The sequence below is a fragment of the Mytilus galloprovincialis genome, chromosome 8, assembly GCF_965363235.1.
Source record: "Mytilus galloprovincialis chromosome 8, xbMytGall1.hap1.1, whole genome shotgun sequence".
NCBI lineage: Eukaryota > Metazoa > Mollusca > Bivalvia > Mytilida > Mytilidae > Mytilus > Mytilus galloprovincialis.
Window position 1 is genome coordinate 15,535,399 of NC_134845.1, and position 21,643 is coordinate 15,557,041.

The 21,643-nt window shown below is 32.1% G+C and overlaps 1 protein-coding gene across 1 annotated transcript in view; it reads left to right on the forward strand.

The window, feature by feature from the left end:
* Positions 1–21,643, forward strand: part of LOC143085161 (uncharacterized) — a 33,739-nt gene that overhangs the window by 6,980 nt on the left and 5,116 nt on the right. The window contains exons 2-6 of the mRNA XM_076261364.1: positions 13,077–13,156; positions 13,687–13,793; positions 15,005–15,077; positions 19,333–19,409; positions 20,137–20,233. Coding sequence (XP_076117479.1) covers positions 13,077–13,156; positions 13,687–13,793; positions 15,005–15,077; positions 19,333–19,409; positions 20,137–20,233 — 434 coding nt within the window. The remainder of the gene's footprint in view (positions 1–13,076; positions 13,157–13,686; positions 13,794–15,004; positions 15,078–19,332; positions 19,410–20,136; positions 20,234–21,643) is intronic.

Below are 21,643 nucleotides of genomic sequence, written 5' to 3' on the forward strand. Positions count from 1 at the left end.
GATTTGTTTTCCTTCCTCTATTTGGGCTGTTGTTCTGGATTTTGAGCTGCCTATGTTACGCCAGTAGTCAGGGGCTCTAATGACTGATACTAGACCTTGGTATTCATACTGCGGTTCTATCTTGTCTATATCAACCAATTCTGTATCTTTCATATCTTCAGTTTGTTGGTACATTTTTCCTAGTGGTGATATATATTTTTCTGGATTTTTCTCCTCTTTCCAAATTTCAAATTTTCTTTTAATTGGGACATTATTACTAAAAGAATTAATTTTTCCTAACTCTCTGATGGCCATTTCCTCTCTTCTTAAATCTATTGGTAATGTTCCACTAAGTACTTCTAATGCTTCAAGGGATGATTGAGATGGTAGATCTAAACACAATGCTAAACCTTTTCTTTGTATTTCATTTAATTTGTCTAAATGACTTGAAGTGCTGGATTGCCAAATACTACTAGCATAATTAAAAATTGAACATACTAAGCTGTCATATATTTGAATGAGTGTCTTTGTTGGTATTAATGCTATTCCCTTGATTTCTCTTATAATTCCTAAAGATCTTTTGGCTTTCTTTACTGTAGATTCTATGTGACTATTGAAATTTAGTTTTTCATCTAATTTTAATCCAAGTATAACTGGATTAGGGTTGTATTTTAGAATTGTGTTTCCAAGCTTTAGTTTGATATTTTGGACTTTATTTTTTTCTTTACTGAAAATACTGTACTCTGTTTTTTGAATGCTAAGTTTCATTCTCCAATCATTGCTCCATTTTTGTACTTGATTGAGATCTTTTTGCAGTTTTTCTTGTATAACTTTTGGATCTGAATGTGAGTGCCAAATAGTTGCATCATCTGCAAACTTACAGCAGTCTGCAGACACGGATTTAAAAATATCTTTTATAAAAATATTAAACAGGATTGGGGAGATAACAGATCCTTGTGGCAGACCAATACTTGTTTGAAACCAAGGACTTTTGTAATTGTTCACCATGCATCTAGCTTCTCGGTGACTGAGGAAGGCATTAATCCACATCCATATATATTTTATAACTACACCGTGTATCATCAGTACACCGGATATAGGTACTAATCAAGTGAGCATGATCAATTTTGGTTTGTTTTATTAATATTCAATGTACATTTCTCAACATTTGAAATACCTGCTCCCAAATAATTTTCGCATCATTTTTTTCCTATTCATAAAACAACTTGCTATTCTTATAAGAACAATTAACTTGTTCATGCGCAAATAGTTGTGAATGTCAACACCAACTTTCAATTTCGATACAGTTGTTGAGACATTTACATGTTTTATCTGAAAGAAACCTAATACAGGGCAAAAGTAATAGTTATTAATCATAAACATACAAACCTAACCTGTTATTACTCATTCCTTGAAACTTTTTGGGTAATAAACGAGTATGAAAATAAAGTTTTTGTGTACGGTGTACATGTACAACATCTTAACTATACACCGTACGTAAGGATTTATGTGGTCAGCTAAACACCGTACACAACGCTTCTTTAGGGATAGAATATCGAAAAATAACATATGTATGAAAGATTTCAATGCCAATTATTGAAACACCTATACTTACATGTATTACACACACACATTGACCTTCTATCAGAAAAAGAGTTGCAATGTATATAGAATTATATCGGATGAGACGAGGGCCAACTTCTTTTACAAGTATTTGCACATGCTTTTAGTAATTCTTCTTGTTTTGGGAAAATAATGAGACATATTTAATCATCAACCTACTACCAACATGACCAAATCATTTCTTAAAACAGCAATTATGTTTAGATTGAAGTACAAATTGTTATTTTTTTTTTTTTTTTTTTTTTTTTTTTACTTAAATATTTTTTTTTTTATTTTAATTTTTATTTTTTTTATCCAACATATATAATATACAACAGTACAGTTATCAAACAATAAGTTCATATATATAAATGTAATATAATACAACCTATTAGAAAATGTATAGAACTCACATTTTGTTTGGATTTTATAATTGTATCTTATTAAAAAGGACATACAAAAAAAAATATAGAGAATTAATAAATAAAAGAATTAAAAGATGATTAAGAAAAAGAAAAAAAACAAAAGCAACAAAAAACAAAAAACAAAAAACAAATATAAAAAAAAACAAAAAATCATTTTGATGTCTGCTAATTTTTTCATAGTTGCTAATCCACCAAATTATCCTGTAAAGCCTCTTGGTAAATGCACCAAGCTTGATTAAACTTTTCAAAACATTTATTTTTAACTGATATCTTCTTCTCCAAAATATAATGATGCTTTATTTTTTCAATCAATGCTGTTAAACTTAATTCTCCTTTAAAATATCGTGTATTATATATATATTGTTTAATCCAGAGAAAAATATTGTTTTGAGGGTCACCTTTGTACATTCGTGATAAATTTCCAAACAAAAAAATATCCTGTGTAAATGGTATACTAATACCGTTATGGAGAAACCACATTTCAGTTTGCTCAATAAATTGTTGTACATAATAACAATCCCACAGTATATGTTCAATTGATTCAAGTTCAGTCTTACAAAAGGTACAATATGGGTTTTGCACAATCCCAATTTTGTTTAAAAATGTATTTGTTGCCAGAATTTTATGATTAATTCTATACTGAAGCCATTGTAGCTTAGTATTTTTTGTAATAGCAAATGGTAGTTGAAAAATCTTTTTCCAGTTTTGATTCTCTAAAACTAAAATTGCTTCCCATCTTTTTACTCCTGTAGGAACAGTGTTGTTTTTGTTTAGCACCAAATACATATCTTTTGATCCCTTTTTGCTTTTGAGAATGGTCTTTATAACTGATGGTATGAAATGAGATACTAATTTATAATCTCCCCTTTTAATTTTTTTGGAAGTCTTAGTTAGCATAGAAATTATGCTATTATATTTCATGATGTCTATATCCATCTGAAAACACTCCTGAAATTGATAAAAATTTAGAAAGGTACCATTCTCCCCCACAATATCATTTACATATAAAATACCCTTACTATGCCAATCTTTGAAAAAAACTGGTTTGTTATCAATTTGGAATAGGTTATTCATCCAAATTGGACTGGAAAGAAAATATTCCCAGTCGTGCAAATTCATTTCTTTTTCAATTACCATTTGCCAAGCACCCAGTACATCTTTCCAAAATTTATTCTTAATACTTTGCTGTAGTTGCTTTACATAGCTATTACCACAACTAAATAATCTATCTTTATCAACATATGACAAAAATATATTTCGCCATTTACAATCATTTCTACAAATTCTTCTAATCCAAGTACATTTCAAAGCATTTATAAAAGCATGTAAATTAATCATTTTTAAGCCTCCATCACAATAATCTTTTTGTATTACATCTTTTTTTACTCTATGAACTGGTGAGTTCCAAATAAACTTATACATCAGTTCATTTATCTGTTTAATAATATCTTCACTTGGATTAGGTAGTGACAATATTAAATGATTTAAAATTGGCAACATAAGTGTCTTTACAACAGTAATTCGACCAATAACAGTAATGTTACGTCTAGACCATTGTTTGACTAGTCTTTTTATTTTTACAATATTTTCATCATAATTGATTTTAACTAGTTTTTCTAAATCAACATCAAAATTAACACCCAATAATTTAAAGGATGTGCTTCCCCAAGTAAGATTTTGATTTGTACAAAGTGTCTCTGTGCTGTACTTTTTACTTCCAATCCAAATGACATGAGTTTTGGAAAAATTTATATTCAAACCAGAAATTTTAGCAAACCAATCTAGTTCCAATAATGACTCATTTAAAGACTCTTCACTACCATCTAAAAGTAGTGATGTATCATCAGCAAACTGCGAGAGTTTGTGTTCAACATCAAGAACTTTGATTCCATTTATATTTTTGTTATCTCTTATTTTTAACGCTAAAATTTCAGCACAAAGAATGAAAAGATAAGGCGATAATGGATCACCTTGCCTACAACCCCGTTCAACAGTGAAAAAGTCTGAAAGATTCCCTCCCTGAATGACTGCTGAATTAATGTTTTGATAGAGCACTTTCACCCAATTTATAATAGAATCGCCAAAATTAAAAAATTTCAATACATTTAAAAGAAATTCCCATGAAATGGAGTCAAAGGCTTTTTCAAAATCTATCAGCAATAAAAGGCCTGGTATATCATTATCTTCAGTATATTCCATGATATCATAGATCAATCTTAGATTTTCTCCAATATATCTTCCACTCATAAAACCTGTCTGATCAGTATCAATAAGTTTAGTCAAAACTGTTCTAAATCTTCCTGCTATAACCCCAGAGCTAATTTTATATACAGTATTAAGCAAAGATATAGGGCGCCAGTTTTTTAAAAAATGTCTAGGTTTGTTACCCTTTGGAAGACATGTAATTATCCCCTGTTTTTGAGTAACAGAAAGTTCCCCTTTATCATACCCTGCATTCAAGGATCTTACAACAAAAAATTTTAAGTCAGACCAGAAAAATTTAAAAAATTCACTTGAAAAACCATCTGATCCAGGCGTTTTATTGCTTTTCATTCTTTTTAAAGTTTCACCAGCTTCCTGAACTGATATTTCACCTTCTAGTTTATCTTGTTCATCCAAAGATAACTTTCTAACATTTACATTTTGTAGACTATTTTCAATATCTTTGGGTTTACAACATTCAACATCTCTGTTTTTGTACAAATTTTCATAAAATATTTTAACCTGTTTAAGTATTTCTTTTTGGTTAGTTACAATATCACCATTTTCTTTTTCAACCTTTGGAATAATCTTGCTGGTAAAATTCTTAGATTCAAGTCCACAAAAATAACTTGTGGGTTTTTCTCCCTCTTCTATCCACTGTATTCTAGATCGAACTATTTTACCATGCATTTTTTCCTTTCTGAATTTTTCTAGTTCATTTTTTTTGTCTTCCAATTGCTGTATAGAACCTGAGTTTACATTTTCTTCTAAAATATCAATGTCATCTTTTAAAGTTTTTTCCCTTCTCTCTCTTTCCTTCTTTTTGAAGCTAGAGTATGAGATAGTTTTGCCCCTCACCTCCATTAATAGAGTTTCCAAAAACAACTGACTATTAATTGTAAAATGAAGATCATTATTATTCACTTCATTAATATTGTCAAAATTATATACCAAGGCTGCAAACTGTTTTTTTACATCCAAAATTTTTTCCTTTATAACATTAACATAGTCAGCATCATACAACAAAGAATTATTGAACTTCCATAAACCTTTCCCCCTAATGAATGGATTCAATTCAAGTTCTAGAATAATTCTAGAATGATCCGATCGGTAACTGGGTTCTACACAGCAATTTTTCAAAAACGACAAAATGTTTTCAGAAAATAAGAAAAAATCAAGCCTAGCTTGTTTGAAAGGTGATTTTTTTCTCCAAGTGTATCTACACAGGTCAGGAAAAAGTTCCCTATAGGGGTCAACTTGAGATCTATCGTCAATCAATTCTAATAGTTTGTCTCTAGCATTAGGATTATTTATGTGTAAATAATTATAACAATCTAAATTTGGATTTAACACAAGATTAAAATCTCCACAGATAATAAAACACTCATTTTCAAAATCATCAATAATTGACATAATATGCTCATAAAAAAGTGGACTGTCAGTATTTGGGCCATATATAGTTATGAGAGTAAAACGAACTTTATCTACAACCAAATCCAAAGCTAAGTAGTTTCCATCAATGTCCCTTTTTTCTTTAAGGACTTTCCACTCAAAATTATTTTTAAACATAATAGCTACACCTCTTGAATTTGAAGAAAAGGATGAAAAGTAGCATTCATATCCCCATAACGTTCTTATACTATTTTCTTTATCCACTGTGAAATGAGTGTCTTGAAGACAATAAATGTTATGGTTTCCAGATTTTAGAAAACTAAATACATCCCTCCTTTTAGATAAATCACCCAGACCCTGACAGTTAACAGACAGTATCTTTAAAGAGCCCATAATGGTTTGAAATATGTGTACATCATCATTTCATATAGGCATGCATTTTTACATATGATCATCCATATTATACATTCACATGAGACACAAAGACATATACGCAAAGATTTGCTCAAAAAATCTAGATATGGTGGTATAAAAATTCTCAACATACATGTATTACCAAGCCTCGTACATAGACCAACAGTGTAATTCAATACTTTACAGACATTCAATTCATAGAAAAAAATAAAATTAACAGACAAAAAAAGTGTTAAAAAAAATAAATATTTCAATATGTTTTGCCACATTGTAGTTGGGATTTGTCAGTTTATGCAGTTTGCCTTATATGACACCAACAAAATAATAGTTCAACAAAAATTAAGATTATCTGTACAGAAAAAAAATAATTAACATCAATATGTATTGTAGAAAGAAAATCAATACTATACATGATCTATAGTTAAAAGAGAGATAACTCTGATTTTTTTATACAAAGAAAGGGAGATAAGCACAAATATTAAGTCAAATATCAACAATGAACTATAGAATTCTCAAAACTGTCCGTGAGATCTAAGTTCTTATTACGTAACATCTATTTCCCTTGCTGTACTCTGTAGTGAATGTCATCATATAGTCCAAATTTCAGCTGAAGTCCTGCAGGTGTTCTACCATAAATTCCACAATTAAAGTACCAGACAGACTCAAACTCGTCAGTTTTTCTAAGTCTCTCAATTAAACTCATGTTTCTTTGAGTAACGTCATCCACAAATCTAATTTTACTGGTCAATTCTTTCCTACATCTCATAATTTGGCGCTTAACATCACTACTGAATAGCTTGACAATAACTGGATAGGGCCCAGCCTTTTGAGATGGTATACGATGGATTGCAACCACATCTCTGTCTTCTAATTGGACATTTAGTTCTTTTTTCACAGTTTCCATAAAGTCCTTTCTAAGATCTTGTTTATCCTTTCTTGGAAAATTTATTATTTTAATGTTATTTTTTCTCGAGTACTGCTCGTTATAATTGCTGCTTATATCAGCCTGTCTTGAAAGTCGACTTGTTTCGTTTAAGTCTCTTCTAATTGTTGTATTGGAATACTGTATAGCTTGTATCTTATTTTTCAGGTCTTCATTTTCTATAGTTAAAGCATCAAATTTTTCCTGCATTTCATTTTTAACTTCTTCCACTTTTTCATCAATCTTCTTTTGTACAGTTATTTCAAATTCATTCATCAGCTTTTTGACAATTAAAGTAACCACTTGCTCAAGATCACTAGTTTTAATCAGATCTTTTGTTACTCTATCAAGGTCCTCTCTCCTTGTCACACCTTCAAGTTTGATTTTAATTTCATCAATATCCTTTTGAAAGTTCATTATGCCAGATAAGTCTAAACTATTGTTTGATTCATTAGATACGTCTGAATGAGTTCGCTTACTAGGTGGTGGTTTATTCTTATCTACTTTTGCTGCAAGCAATGTCTGAACAGTATTCACAGGTTTAGTAGTAGGTCTTTTGTTTGTTGATTTTAAACCAGCTAAATTTTGCCCTGAAGACATACTGTACATATATTGTCACCTCTAGTAGTAGAAATCAATAATCAAATATCAAAATAGATCCTTCTGGAAAAAATCTTTCACAAGTCACAAAATTATTCCTGTTGAAAAACATTCCACAAAAATTATATCATTCTAATCTCCATTGAATTAGCTATCACATAGTACTAAATTCACAGACAGTGTCTTCCTAAATTTGTCATAAAGCTGCAAAAACTGGGAGCTAACTTTCTAAGGTGTTAACTGCTCGGCAGCCATATTGAATTTTTACAAATTGTTATTATGTCATGTATGTGAACAAAACAAAGATTTTTCATTACCGTGTAAGATCAAAATTGCTCACGCCCATATAGTACCTATATCCGCTGTACGATGATACACAGTATACACATGTAGGACCTTTATAGGGCTCTTCACGGCGAGTTCGACCATATTGGATAGGGGCAGATTTTTTAGAAAGAGGTGAAAATACATGTAGTATGGAAGTATGGGAAATCCTATGTGTGTTTCCAAGCAACTGGTCTGTTTTAATGATGTTTTCCCGTATTTTTCACACCATTTTTACCTCCATTATGAAAATCTGCCCCCTATCCAATATGACTGAACTAACCGTGAAGAGCCCTATTTCTAAACTATTAAGTAGATAATGGGTCCCTTCGCCCTGATTCATGTTTGCCCTGGTGCCTGTTTGCCTGAAAACCTGTTCACCTATATATATAGCTAGGGTCCATTTGCCCTAATTTTTTTTAATTTTTATCCATTGTTCATGTTTAATCGCAGAAATATTTATAATTTGAATAAAGTAAGTCAAATGTATATGTTAAAGTTGTTAAAAATAAAAATTGCTGAATATTTGTATTGCTGCAACCAAGTAAATAATTTCCCATGATCTGCATAACAGAAAACATGAACGACAATGTATGTATGACTTTTCATTTATCTTTATAAATAATTTTAATTAGTCTATAGTCAGTCAATTTATGCAGTATATTAATAAATGAACGTACATGTACAGTGTATCAATCCTTTTCATGCTTTACAATTGGTACATGATTGTCTTTATACTCATTCCAAGCTGTCTAGTTTATATTATTAATAATTATTGTTACAACCAATCAGTGAGAATTATTATAATAAACAATTAATTGCTCCAAAACAAGCCATAAACATCTTTCCATGCATTTTGAGGATTTTTGAGAATTATAATATCTTCGTAAATTTATTAAACTTTAATAACAGTAACATAAATATGTTTTAATAAAAGTAAGCAGAATTAATCCTGGGCGGACAGACTCTATCATGTCTATAGGCCAACAAACTCAGGGCAAACGGACCCAAGGCGAACATGTAATCAGTACATGTCCCTGATCTGCTGGTCTAATCAGTTGGCTGATACGCCAGCAAATGCCAAGAAAATTATGAAATCTAGTGGCTTAATTGGGTCTGTATGAGACTGCTTATTTATAAATCAGTAATAGGAAGGACTGTTTCGGGTCAACAGTTTTTTTAAGGACTTACATAATAGACTATTCAGGGACTAAGTATAGACTGTCACTGAACTGTTATAGTAAATGGAAAACTCAGGTTTTATAGTTCACATAAAACTTTTATAGCCTTAATGTCTGTTAATGAAGAAAATTGTGTTTTTCTGATCTAGTTCTACATTGACAAATCTATAGAAATGATGTATAAGCTGAATCAGTTATATATGTTAGTTTTAAAATTATGTAAAATATTGTATATAATTAATCATTTACTTTTATCATGTTAAAAGTCTCTCATCATTCTTAATAGAATATATGGCACTTGTATATATATTTTACATAATTTTAAAACTATATATATCATGTATATGTAAGATTTAAAATACATCATCAGCTATATACAGTGAATGAGAGAGAAAAAAGCCAGTAAAGGCCTGAAATGCTAATTTTATAGTACTGTAGTAGTATTTATTTGATCCAATTTTTGTATATATGAAAAATAGTAAAAGTCTTTAGCATTTACAACAATTTCTTTAGATCACAAACAATTCTGCAGTATAAAATATTTTGATATGTTCCTTTATATAATGTTTATTAATTGAAGAAAACAAATATTATTTATCAATTATGTTATTGAAGTGATCTCTAAAATCCAACACAATATTCAACCCTACATGTTTATTACCTGCAGTAAAACAATACCTGATTTAACCATGTGCTAACCCTACTTTAATATCCACAATAAACTATTTATCATTTATGACCATCTTTGTTGAGTTTAAATTTCTGACAATAAAACAAAAACACCATGTAATATTTTAAAACCTATAAACAAGGAGATCAAATGATATGTTTATAAAAATCCAATCACCCTTAAAATAATTGATCATCTAGGTTTTTAATAACTGATAAGTAAGATTTGAATGGATTTAAATCATCCATATAACACAGTGTACTGAGTATTATGCTTTATAAACATACCTAGAATCAATAAGGATATGAAACTAATTTAAAACAGCTTTATGCTGTATGATTAAAGACATATGCACTTATAACACTGATTTATATTAAACATGTTAAATGCATTATTGGTGTTTCTTAATTAGAAGTATGTTTTAGCATTTAATTGATTTCTTGAGAGAAAAAAATCATTTTCCACTTTCAGTTTTTTATTGCATATACATTTAAGTCATGCATTTCAGTTTGAAGCAAAAAATAGGAAAATAGTCCCTTAGGCAATTAGTAAAATTCTGAATTTCACTTAGGTCATTTTTATGCCCCACCTACGATAGTAGAGGGGCATTATGTTTTCTGGTCTGTGCGTCCGTCCGTTCGTTCGTTCGTCCGTCTGTCCCGCTTCAGGTTAAAGTTTTTGGTCAAGGTAGTTTTTGATGAAGTTGAAGTCCAATCGACTTCAAACTTGGTACACATGTTTCCTATGATATAATCTTTCTAATTTTAATGCCAAATTAGAGATTTTACCCCAATTTCACGGTCCACTGAACATAGTAAATGATAGTGCGAGTGGGGCATTCGTGTACTGAGGACACATTCTTGTTTTATTAAGTTTTTGCTAGTTAGCTTGGAATGAGTAAAAACAATGGTGTACAAATTTTAAAGCATGCTAAGGATTCAAAGGTTCATTTGTTTATATGTTTGGCATTAAAATTAGAAAGATTATATCATAGGAAACATGTGTACCAAGTTTGAAGTCGATTGGACTTCAACTTCATCAAAAACTACCTTGACCAAAAACTTTAACCTGAAGCGGGACGGACGAACGAACGAACGAACGAACAAACGGACGAACGAACGAACGGACGGAGGAACGGATGCACAGACCAGATAACATAATGCCCCTCTACTATCGTAGGTGGGGCATAAAAATCATAAAAATATATGTATTTATTTGTATTCCAATATTCTACTAATATGCAAATCAAAGGAAAATACTTTTTTATATAGCATTTATGTTATTATTTGATATGACATCATATTAACTATCCCTTTATTAAAACTTCAGAGTAGAATATAAAATTTTTTGTACATACATAAATTAATCTGTTAGTTTTCTAGTTTGAATTGTTTTACATTGTCATTTTGCGTGACTGTATTTATGCATCCTGTCATACTTTGAACGACAAAATTATTTCATGTCTACCTGTGCGAATTTTAAACGCGCAATTTTACACTAGTACTCAAAACCCTCCTTCCTTGATATCGGCATTTTACATAGACAAATAAAATCGTATAATACAATCAAAATTAGGATGTTAATTTGATGTATGCCTTTTTGTGCTTCTTCGTTACATTTGTTGTTTTTATAGTTATTAAGATGATAACACAATGTTGACTGCTGTACCCCTATTTTTGACATTTTTAACTATTGTATCTGTTTGTTTTGTTCACACATCGGTGACAATATAATGTAATTTGATGGTACTGTCATACAAGTGAGAGGTTTAGCTAGCTATAAAACCAGGTTCAATCCACCATTTTCTACATTTGAAAATGCCTGTACCAAGTCAGGAATATGACAGTTCTTTTTCATTCGTTTTTGATGCGTTTTGTTATTTGATTTTGCCATGTGATTATGGACTTTCCGAATTGATTTTCCTCTGAGTTCAGTATTTTTGTGATTTTACTTTTTCATGGGCTTTTATAGCTGACTCAGTGACTACTGGTATGAGGTATAGGCTTTGCTCATTGTTGAAGACCATACAATGACCTATAGTTTAATTTCTGTGTCATTTTGGTGGTCTCTTGTAGAGAGTTGGTGGAAAGTTGTCTCTGGCATTGGCAATCATATAGTGGTCTCTTGTGGAGAGTTTGTGGAAAGTTGTCTCTGGCATTGGCAATCATACAGTGGTCTCTTGTGAAGAGTTTGTGGAAAGTTGTCTCTGACATTGGCAATCATACAGTGGTCTCTTGTGGAGAGTTTGTGGAAAGTTGTCTCTGGCATTGGCAATCATATAGTGGTCTCTTGTGGAGAGTTTGTGGAAAGTTGTCTCTGACATTGGCAATCATACAGTGGTCTCTTGTGGAGAGTTTGTGGAAAGTTGTCTCTGGCATTGGCAATCATACAGTGGTCTCTTGTGGAGAGTTTGTGGAAAGTTGTCTCTGACATTGGCAATCATACAGTGGTCTCTTGTGGAGAGTTTGTGGAAAGTTGTCTCTGACATTGGCAATCATACAGTGGTCTCTTGTGGAGAGTTGGTGGAAAGTTGTCTCTGGCAATCATACAGCACCTTTTTGTTTATATTTAGTACATTAATTGTGTTTGTTAGGTTTTTAAGTCTTACAGTTTATAAAAAAAGAAGAGTCAGAATATATCATTGGGACAATCAAACTTTATAGGTCTAAGAGAAACAGACAATAAAAGAAAAATGATGAAACGACAATAAATAGCCTATTTAATACTGCATTTAATGTTTAAATGCAAGAATTTCTAGTTAGGTTTATATGACAAGGTATCTGCAATAGCATTCACAAAAATACTGAACTGGGAGGAAAATTCAAAATGGAAAAGTCCCTAATCAAATGTCAAAATCAAAAGCTCAAACACATCAAACGAATGGACAACAACTGTCATACTTGACTTGTCAGACTTGATACAGGCTTTTTCTTATGAAGAAAAAGGTGGATTAAACCTGGCAATGAAGCTAGCTATACCTCTCATTTGTATGACAGTATCATCAAATTCCATTATATTGCAGTGTTCTCCCCAGGGCCTTTTATCATCATGGTAATGTGATCCTATATCTCTTGAATGTGATGCTATCTGAATTCACTCAGGTTTTCTTATAGATTATGTTGTGGATGTGATGCTATAATTTTTAGATACAAGATGGTATTTCAAATTTCCCTCTATAGCAGCATGCTATAGTATATGATATGTCTGGGGAGAATCTCTTACCTTTTGCATTCATGCTTTTTTGTTACAAATGTCATCAGTTGCTGGACTGTAATATTATATAGGTCTTGATTTCACATTTTATAATCTTCATGTAGCATTTTATGTTATTCATAATATATTATACACATATAATTGTGTTTCAGAGTGTTCCTGACCAATAGACTTCACTATATACCAGGGTATCACAATCCAGATGCTTCAATGAATAAAGATGTTTACAGAGGTAAAATGGAAATATTTTTGATAATGGTTGCTTATAATGTTTTTATGATATTTGGAATTAGTTAAAATCAGTTTTTATGAGAGGGAGACATATCTGCTTATGTACTCGTAGATATATACATTGTACATGTATACCTTGAGTACATTGTGTATCTAGGATTGTTTTCTCCCACCTATTAGGGGTATATTATGTTTTCAGTCTGTGTTTGTTTGTCTGTCTGTCCCACTTCAGGTTAAAGTTTTTGGTCAATGTAGTTTTTGGTAAAATTGAAGTCCAATCAACTTGAAACTAAGTACACATGTTCCCTATCATATGATCTTTCTAATTTTAATGCCAATTTAATTTTTGACCACAATTTTACGATCCGCTGAACAACGAAAATTATAGTACTTTGAGTTGGGCATCCATGTACATGTACTCTGTCTCATAATGGACACATTTTTGTTATACCTATACATGTATATGTATTTGTACAGCTGTGTTAATTGTATTTATAAATTATGCATAAAGAAACATTTTTGTAATTAAAGTTGATGCCCTCATGCCATATGAAGATCAGATGGACAGAAGACAGATCAGACAAAAGTTTGTAGCCAGACAAAGTTCACCAGCTATGAACCAGTATAAAGATCCAATGGTTAGTTATCTTACTTCTGATATTTATAGTTCTAACTTACTGAAACTGCAGTACAAAGTATGTATTGATCCTTGTGTTGGTAAATGAGTTTGTCCATCTATCTAAACTTATGATTCGGAACCTAATCTCAAACAGTTGATTTGATTTGAATGAAATTTTGAGAGAATCTTAAATTTCCTTAAAGGATTTGCCCAACTCTTATTATTCCCATATAGTAAGACATAGACTAACATATTACCATTGTTCTAAAAAAACATTTATTCCCAATCATAATTTTTAGAGTTTCCTGTTTAAAAACATGGATGATGCCATCACTGCTATAAGTAGTAGGCATCTTGAAATTGGAATTATTTTACATTTTTCATTTCAGTTCCTTTTTTGCTGACTATATATGGAGTAAGGGTTTTACTCATTCTTGATGGCCATACAGAGTGACCTATAGTAGTTAATTTCATTGTCATTTAGTCTGAGTCTCTTGTGGAGATTTATCTCTTATTGCAATCATACAACATCTTCTTATTTTGATATCTTGAATCTGCAATTTCTCCTAAACTATACTTCAATGATACTTTCACACTTTATAATTATACCCCCGCTTTGAAAAAGGGGGGTATACTGTTTTACTATACCCCCACTTTAAAAAAGGGGGTATACTGTTTCATCTCTGTCTGTCCATCAGTCCGTCCGTCCCATGAATATTTTTCGTCACATTTTTCTCAGGAACTACAATGCAAGGATTTCTGAACTTTGGTTTCAGTGTTTATATAAGTCTGCTATACTGTGTGATGCATTTTGAGATTTATTACTCAACAACTTCCTGTTAACTGAACACTCGTATGATTTTACACATGATAGCCAAGTTGAAAATTTTCGTCACATTTTTCTCAGGACCTACAATACAAGGATTTCTGAAATTTGGTTTCAGGATTTATACAAGTCAGCTATACAGTGTGATGCGTTTTCATATCTATCACTCAACAACTTCCTGTTTACCAAACACTTGCATATTTTTACACTATTAAAATTATCCACTTGTGGCAGGGGTATCATCAGTGTGCAGTAGCTTGCAGTTCCACTTGTAATATCACCTGCAATAACTGAAATGATTCAGGAATTCATTACCACCAGCTTATTCCCTTTCTCCTTTCTAGCATTTTTTTGTTTTATTATCATACTTTTTGTTTGATAATCATGACGTTTTATATTTTCAGGGTGTCAGAGAAGAATTTGAACCAGAAGATGTATCTGCTGCAGAGGCTTGGATGAAAGTGGCTGATGATAAAAGTAATTCATTATTCAAAATCTCACAAATGTTCTTTATAAACCTTATCAACTGCTATGGGCTCATTAAACTTAAAGCATCAACTATGTGTGATTTAGTAAAAGCAAATGATGATTTTATTCTGAATAAAAACTAAATAATAAACACTAATTCAATGTTATGAATCTGTTCAATTTTACTAGAATAAATCAATACAAAAAATCTATTTAGAATGGATATATTTTGCTTGTTAAGTTGGTCTTTAAAATCTAAAATCAAAGCGCTGTAAGCGCTGAAGGCAGTTAACCAAAAACCAAGGCAACCGTAATTATGAAAACTGTGGCAATGTTGCCTCAACATTAAACATTCATATATAGTACATCCATGTTTATCTAATGATTTATTTATTAAGGCAAATAATTTATATGTTATCAAGGTTTCAAAAGCAATGCATATACGATATCAATGTATATTTTTTATGGTGAATCTGCAGTGGTACAAGTTCCCAATGATTGCAGTTGTTCTACTTGGTAGTTAACCTTGGTTTTATTTGACTGCTAGAAGTTCAATTTGACTTAGTATGAACATGTAATAGTATGAATGGACTGGTTTCCCTGGAAAGAAAACTGAGTTTGTGTTCTATAGTAAAAAGTTATGAGACACGAATCAGACAAATGTTCACTACAACAGGGATCAAAGGTGAGGTCTGACTGACCTGCCTATAGTAAATGTAAATGATTTGTTATTTTGTCCCATACATATGAATATATATAATTTAGGGGTGGGGATCTCAACGGTTTTCAAGTTCTCAAACAGGAAGGGGTAGGCAGAGGATTTAGGGGGGGGGGCAGGGGGCCCGGCCCCCCCTTTTTTGGAAAAATTTGGTTGCTTATATAGGGAATCACTGAAGCGTGACTGGAGCGGGCCCCTCTTAGGTCAGTTAGTGGGCCCCACTTATAAAAATTTCTGGATCCGCCACTGGGGGAAGGGTGACCCTAGGGAATTCCCCTACATTTCATTTTATTTGTTATATTGTCCCATACATGAATATATATGGTTTAGGGGTGGGGGTCTCATCTCAAACAGAAGGGGTAGGGTGACCCAAGGGACTCCCCCTATATTTCATTTAATTAGTTATATTGATCCATACATGAATATATATTGTTTTGGTGTGGGGATCTCGACCGTTTCCAAGTTCTCAAACAGGAGGGTTGGGATGACCACAGGGACTTCCCCTATATTTCATTTGATTTGTTATATTGTCCCATACATGAGTATATATGGTTTAGGGGTAAGGACCATGTTATATTGTACCATACATGAATATATATGGTTTAGGGATGGGGATCTCGACCATTTTTAAATTCTAAAACAGGAGGGGTGGGGTGACCCCTAGCAACTCTTCCTATATTTCATTTGATTTTTCATATTGTCACAAACATGAATATATATGGTTAAGGGGTGTGGATCTCGACCGTTTCCAAGTTCTCAAACAGGAGGGGGTGGGGTAACTCCAGGGACTCCCCCTATATTTCATTTTTTATTTATTATATTGTCCTATACTTGAATATATGCAGGGGCGGACTCAGACGGGGGAGGGTTGCGGGCTTGCACCCCCCTTAAATTTGCAAAGCATGGGTTGTTCTCAGCCTAATAAAGAATATTCCGAGAATTTTACCTCAATTTTTTTTAGCCTCGCTCTGCTCAGCGAAAATTTAAGTTTGCGCCCCTCCTAACCTAAAATCCTGGATCTGCCCCCTCATATGGTTTAGGGGTGGGGAGCTCGACCGTTTCCAAGTTATCAAACAGGAGGGGGTAGAGTGGCCCAAAGAATGCCACCTATATATCATATGATTTACTTACATTAAGGTATATATAATATAGTTGCATTATTAGTGAGAAAAAAAAGAATGAAACTTTCAGCTACTTTAATTAACCCTTCAAAATTGAGAAAAAACAAATAACCCCTCGAAATAGCAGTAAACTTTACACTTTAAAAGCATCTCACATGCATTATCATCATTTATCATTTATAAAGAAAATTTAGACTGTGACCATGAACATGTATATTGTTAGAGTTCGTGGTCTAGTGGTTAAGACCGATGGCTACAGTGCTGAAGGTCCCGAGTTCGATTCTCACTCGGGGTGCTAAAAATATCAGCACATCAGAAGGGTAATTTTCACCCTCTCACACACATCTCTGGTACCCAGACCGGAGTTTAAACTAGAATGGGTACTTTGGGGGCCTCGGTTGGTCAAAGTTGTCCCTTACTTTGACCTGGAGATCAATCTTCTGATATCTCTCTGGTTTGTCTGTTTCCACCGAGTGGCCCGGTGGTTCTCTCCGAGTACTTCGGCTTCCTCCACCATAATAACAGACTGCCCGGTGTCCTAGCACTCCCTTTGTGTTGGGTGGGGATTGATTGTCCTTGTAAAAATAATTGTCGTATAAACATGTTAGTGACACATCTCCATTAATCCCGTTAGGGAGTGTACATGGATGCCACTGTACCCTCGCAGTTTTCGAGGGGTTCTTCGGATATCGGAGGCATTTACCAGTACATACGTTAGATATACTGTTCCCAGCTGTCACGTTGTATTGGACTTTTAAATTAAAATTTGTCAAAAAGTAATTTTGAGTTTCTGAATAAAATATTTTTCTGCTTTTTCTTTCTTTTACATATATCTTTTGGTTTACAATACTAGTGTTTATATTCATTTACCATGCATAGATGTATTTTTTCACCTGCTTTGATTTATTTTGTAAATGATCGCCAAACCCGGAATTTAACCCTTATCCTGTTACCTGTACTGCAACTCCCTCCTATGTCAGGAGAACCACCAATCCTAGAATCGGTGTAATATCACTCGCGGTTAAAATCTTCAAGATTATGTTTAAAAGATATATAAAACCTTTAAAACTATAAAAGAGATATTAATTTATCTCCTCTGGGGGATGTGACCCTATCACCAATATTTACACTATTCTGGTATGCATAAAAAGTCATCCATCATTCAAATATAAAAGTTGCTTCTTTCATATTAAAAACGGTAAAATGTAAATACACTATATACAACAAAATGTTCTATCTTTTGGTATGACCCTTCTTTTCAGCTCGGTATTACACGCTTTTAATCACTGTTCAATTAATATTGCCCGTTGCTGGAATAATTTATGACACAGACCTCTCGATAATGTTTCTATTCTATTCTGTGCATTCTCATTTAAAAATCTAAATTTTGAGCAGTCGATAACTAGCTGACACAAATGTTCGTCATTGGTTATTAATTCTTGGATAAGATCCTGATCCTCTAGGTTCCGCTTCCGGAATCGGATCCGATTTTGTAAAATTTTGTCTTCACGGCCGCCATTGTTATGTGTTTACAATGTTGTTTTTGTCAATCAGATACGATTTTACTCGAATTTATACAATATTTGTCGGCGATTTTCTGTATAAAGCTAGCGGTTGAACAAAATGAACATCACCGTCATGAATAATAATGATAAAAATAAGTTTTTAGCTCGTTTAATTGGAGACTTTGGTGAACATGGTGAAAAGGTTTGCAAAGTAATTTCTTATTTTCTTTCAAATGTAAGGTGACTACGTCGGGCGTAGCTAGAAACCAACTATCCTAGTCGAAATTCCGCTTGCAAAAGTGGAAGGTCGCGGACCTCGGACCACCGCTAATTTGCACACCTGGCTCCAAATTGAAAAGCTACGAACATTTCTTTTTCTAATTTGAAATTGCCGCCAACAGCATGAACAGTTGAAATTATTATATAATAGACTACTGACGTAGTTGTACTACGTATTGATGACAAACAATATTCCTACGACTTTTGTCATTTGGGAAATCTAAACTACTTGTCTTAAGAGATTTTCGGCGATTAAATATTTCATACAATTGTTCTTTGACATCTTAGCTAAAAGCACAAGTCATAATGAACTACACAAGGATTCTTAATAAGCACTACTTCCTATGTGTAACTTTAAAACTTTTGGATAAATCGACGATCATTTAAGGTTTTTCTGGTCATTTTTTTTGTAATCCAGAATAAAAAGTATTAAAAAAGTGTTCAATTAGTTATATATAACATAGTAGCAAGCTAGATAATAACAATGGCAAGTATTTCAGGATTTATTGGGTAGAACACAAATCTAGGGTGCTCGCATAATGCAGCTTAACTGCATAAAAAATTTGTCAATGCTACATTATATTTTCTAATGAGTTTATCCTTTAAATGTTGATAATAGAAATGAATTATTTATTTTATAGCCAGAGAAGAAAAAGACAAACTCATAAATGCATTGGAAGACCTTAAAAGAGAAACCAAAGTAGAACCACCAACATGGGTATGTATTGGGAAAGGGTGATTCAGACACAATATCAATTTTAAAAAACATTTAAACCATGAAAAACTAGTCTAGGGACTTCAATCCTCAGTCAAAGTGTGTATCAGATAACAGAATGGGAATTTTTATTCGTATAATCCTCAATTAGTTGCATTTTTCAGAATTCATAAAAATCTCACAATAATTTCCAAAATGTATACAGTAGCCCAGCCTTGATGATGCATTAAGAATGTACTGTTTTATTTAAATATGTTTGAAGTGATGTCCTCGGCAAGATTTTTTTAGCAAAAACAGCCTTATTGTGAGAATGCTTTGGTTTAATTTACATGGAGAACAACTGTTGCCCCAAACGATTTTTTGCCAGTAAATAGAGAAACACAAAATAACTGTGCAAATATCTTTTTGAGCAACAGTTGTGTTCAATATTGTTTTGAAGCATGTTCAAGTCAAATATCAAGATTTTGAGTAATTACACCAATTTACAGAATTTACTGTCATTCTATCCTGTATAATTCATGGAAGGGTACATTTATAATCCAAATAACACTGTTTGATCAACAACATTAAACTTTTAGATGTGAATATTTTAGATATTTTGAAAATTTTTTTATTAAGAGGCAACTTGGCACCAAACCTTCTGATTTTGGCACAAGCTGTTTCTAAAAACATTTTATGCAGACATCATTTAAATTTACTTGTAAAGATGTCATAATTTTCTATAACTCAGACTGATAGAGTAGAGACTTCACCAATGCCTGCAGTAACATCAGCAGTTATACCACAACCTTCACTTCATAGATGGATGAAATTTGCTGGTACTAATGGTATGTTATATGTTCATAGGAGGTTCAATAGGTCACACCAAGGTCATTTACTCAAAATGAATACATGTATCATTAAAATTTTTAAATTCCTCATTCACAACAAACCAGTAAAAGTCTGAAACTGCCTATATCTGTACTTGACTTCTGATCATTACTCGACTACTGAGTTTTACTCGACCAGTCTGTATTGGTCTGAAATTTACTTGATAATATTCGACTGTAGTCTGAACCATACCTAACAGTCTGTCAATATTTGTATAGATAATAATTATAATCCTAAAGGCATCATCAATAATTTGAACATTATTTTGGTTAATTTATGCTTCATTCTGGAACATAAAAATTTTAGCTTTGCCCCTGATATAAAAAATCTACCAGTAAATATGTGATGCCATTGAGTAATATGTAGAAATAAGGAGATGAGCTATTCACTGAAGTTAAGATGAAGTATAATGTACATGTAATAGATAAGAGGCAACAATACAGCCTTTAACAATGAGAACACCCATACAGTACAGTAGGCTTATACATTAAAAATGTGAAACAGTCCAGGGTTTTTTTAATACAAAATAATGATTATTTTAAAATTCCGAATTTGATTTCATTACATTTCAGTTAATGCAAAAATTAATGGTTTGTATTCAGCATTTCTGTCTTTTTTTATGCTTGAAAAATCACTGCATACAATTGTGCAAATGTATAGAAATGGTCCTGTTACAATGGTGAACAAATTTCAGTGTAAAATGCACACATATGTAATTTTCTATTTCACAGATATTTCAAAAATTTGACGGATTTTTAGTAAAATCAAACTTAATTATCTTCCCTTGAATTGGCATGTATAAGCAAAATTTATCTACTTATCTTAATTCATTAATAAAATATATTTAAGGGAATATTTTAGAAATGTACGGCTAGAAGATGATAATCAAATTAAGGTTTTTTGTAACTGGTTTCAAGCTTTTTAAAAACACCGGAAGGTATATAGCAACAAATCTAAGATGTCAGCATTGATGTTCAATTATACCTCTGTTTATCTGTGCGTTGTGAAATTCGCATAATTAATATTCATTTACATTTTTAAAATAATCTTACTCATATCATTACTCGACTACTGAGTTTTACTCGACCAGTCTGTATTGGTCTGAAATTTACTTGATAATATTCGACTGTAGTCTGAACCATACCTAACAGTCTGTCAATATTTGTATAGATAATAATTATAATCCTAAAGGCATCATCAATAATTTGAACATTATTTTGGTTAATTTATGCTTCATTCTGGAACATAAAAATTTTAGCTTTGCCCCTGATATAAAAAATCTACCAGTAAATATGTGATGCCATTGAGTAATATGTAGAAATAAGGAGATGAGCTATTCACTGAAGTTAAGATGAAGTATAATGTAC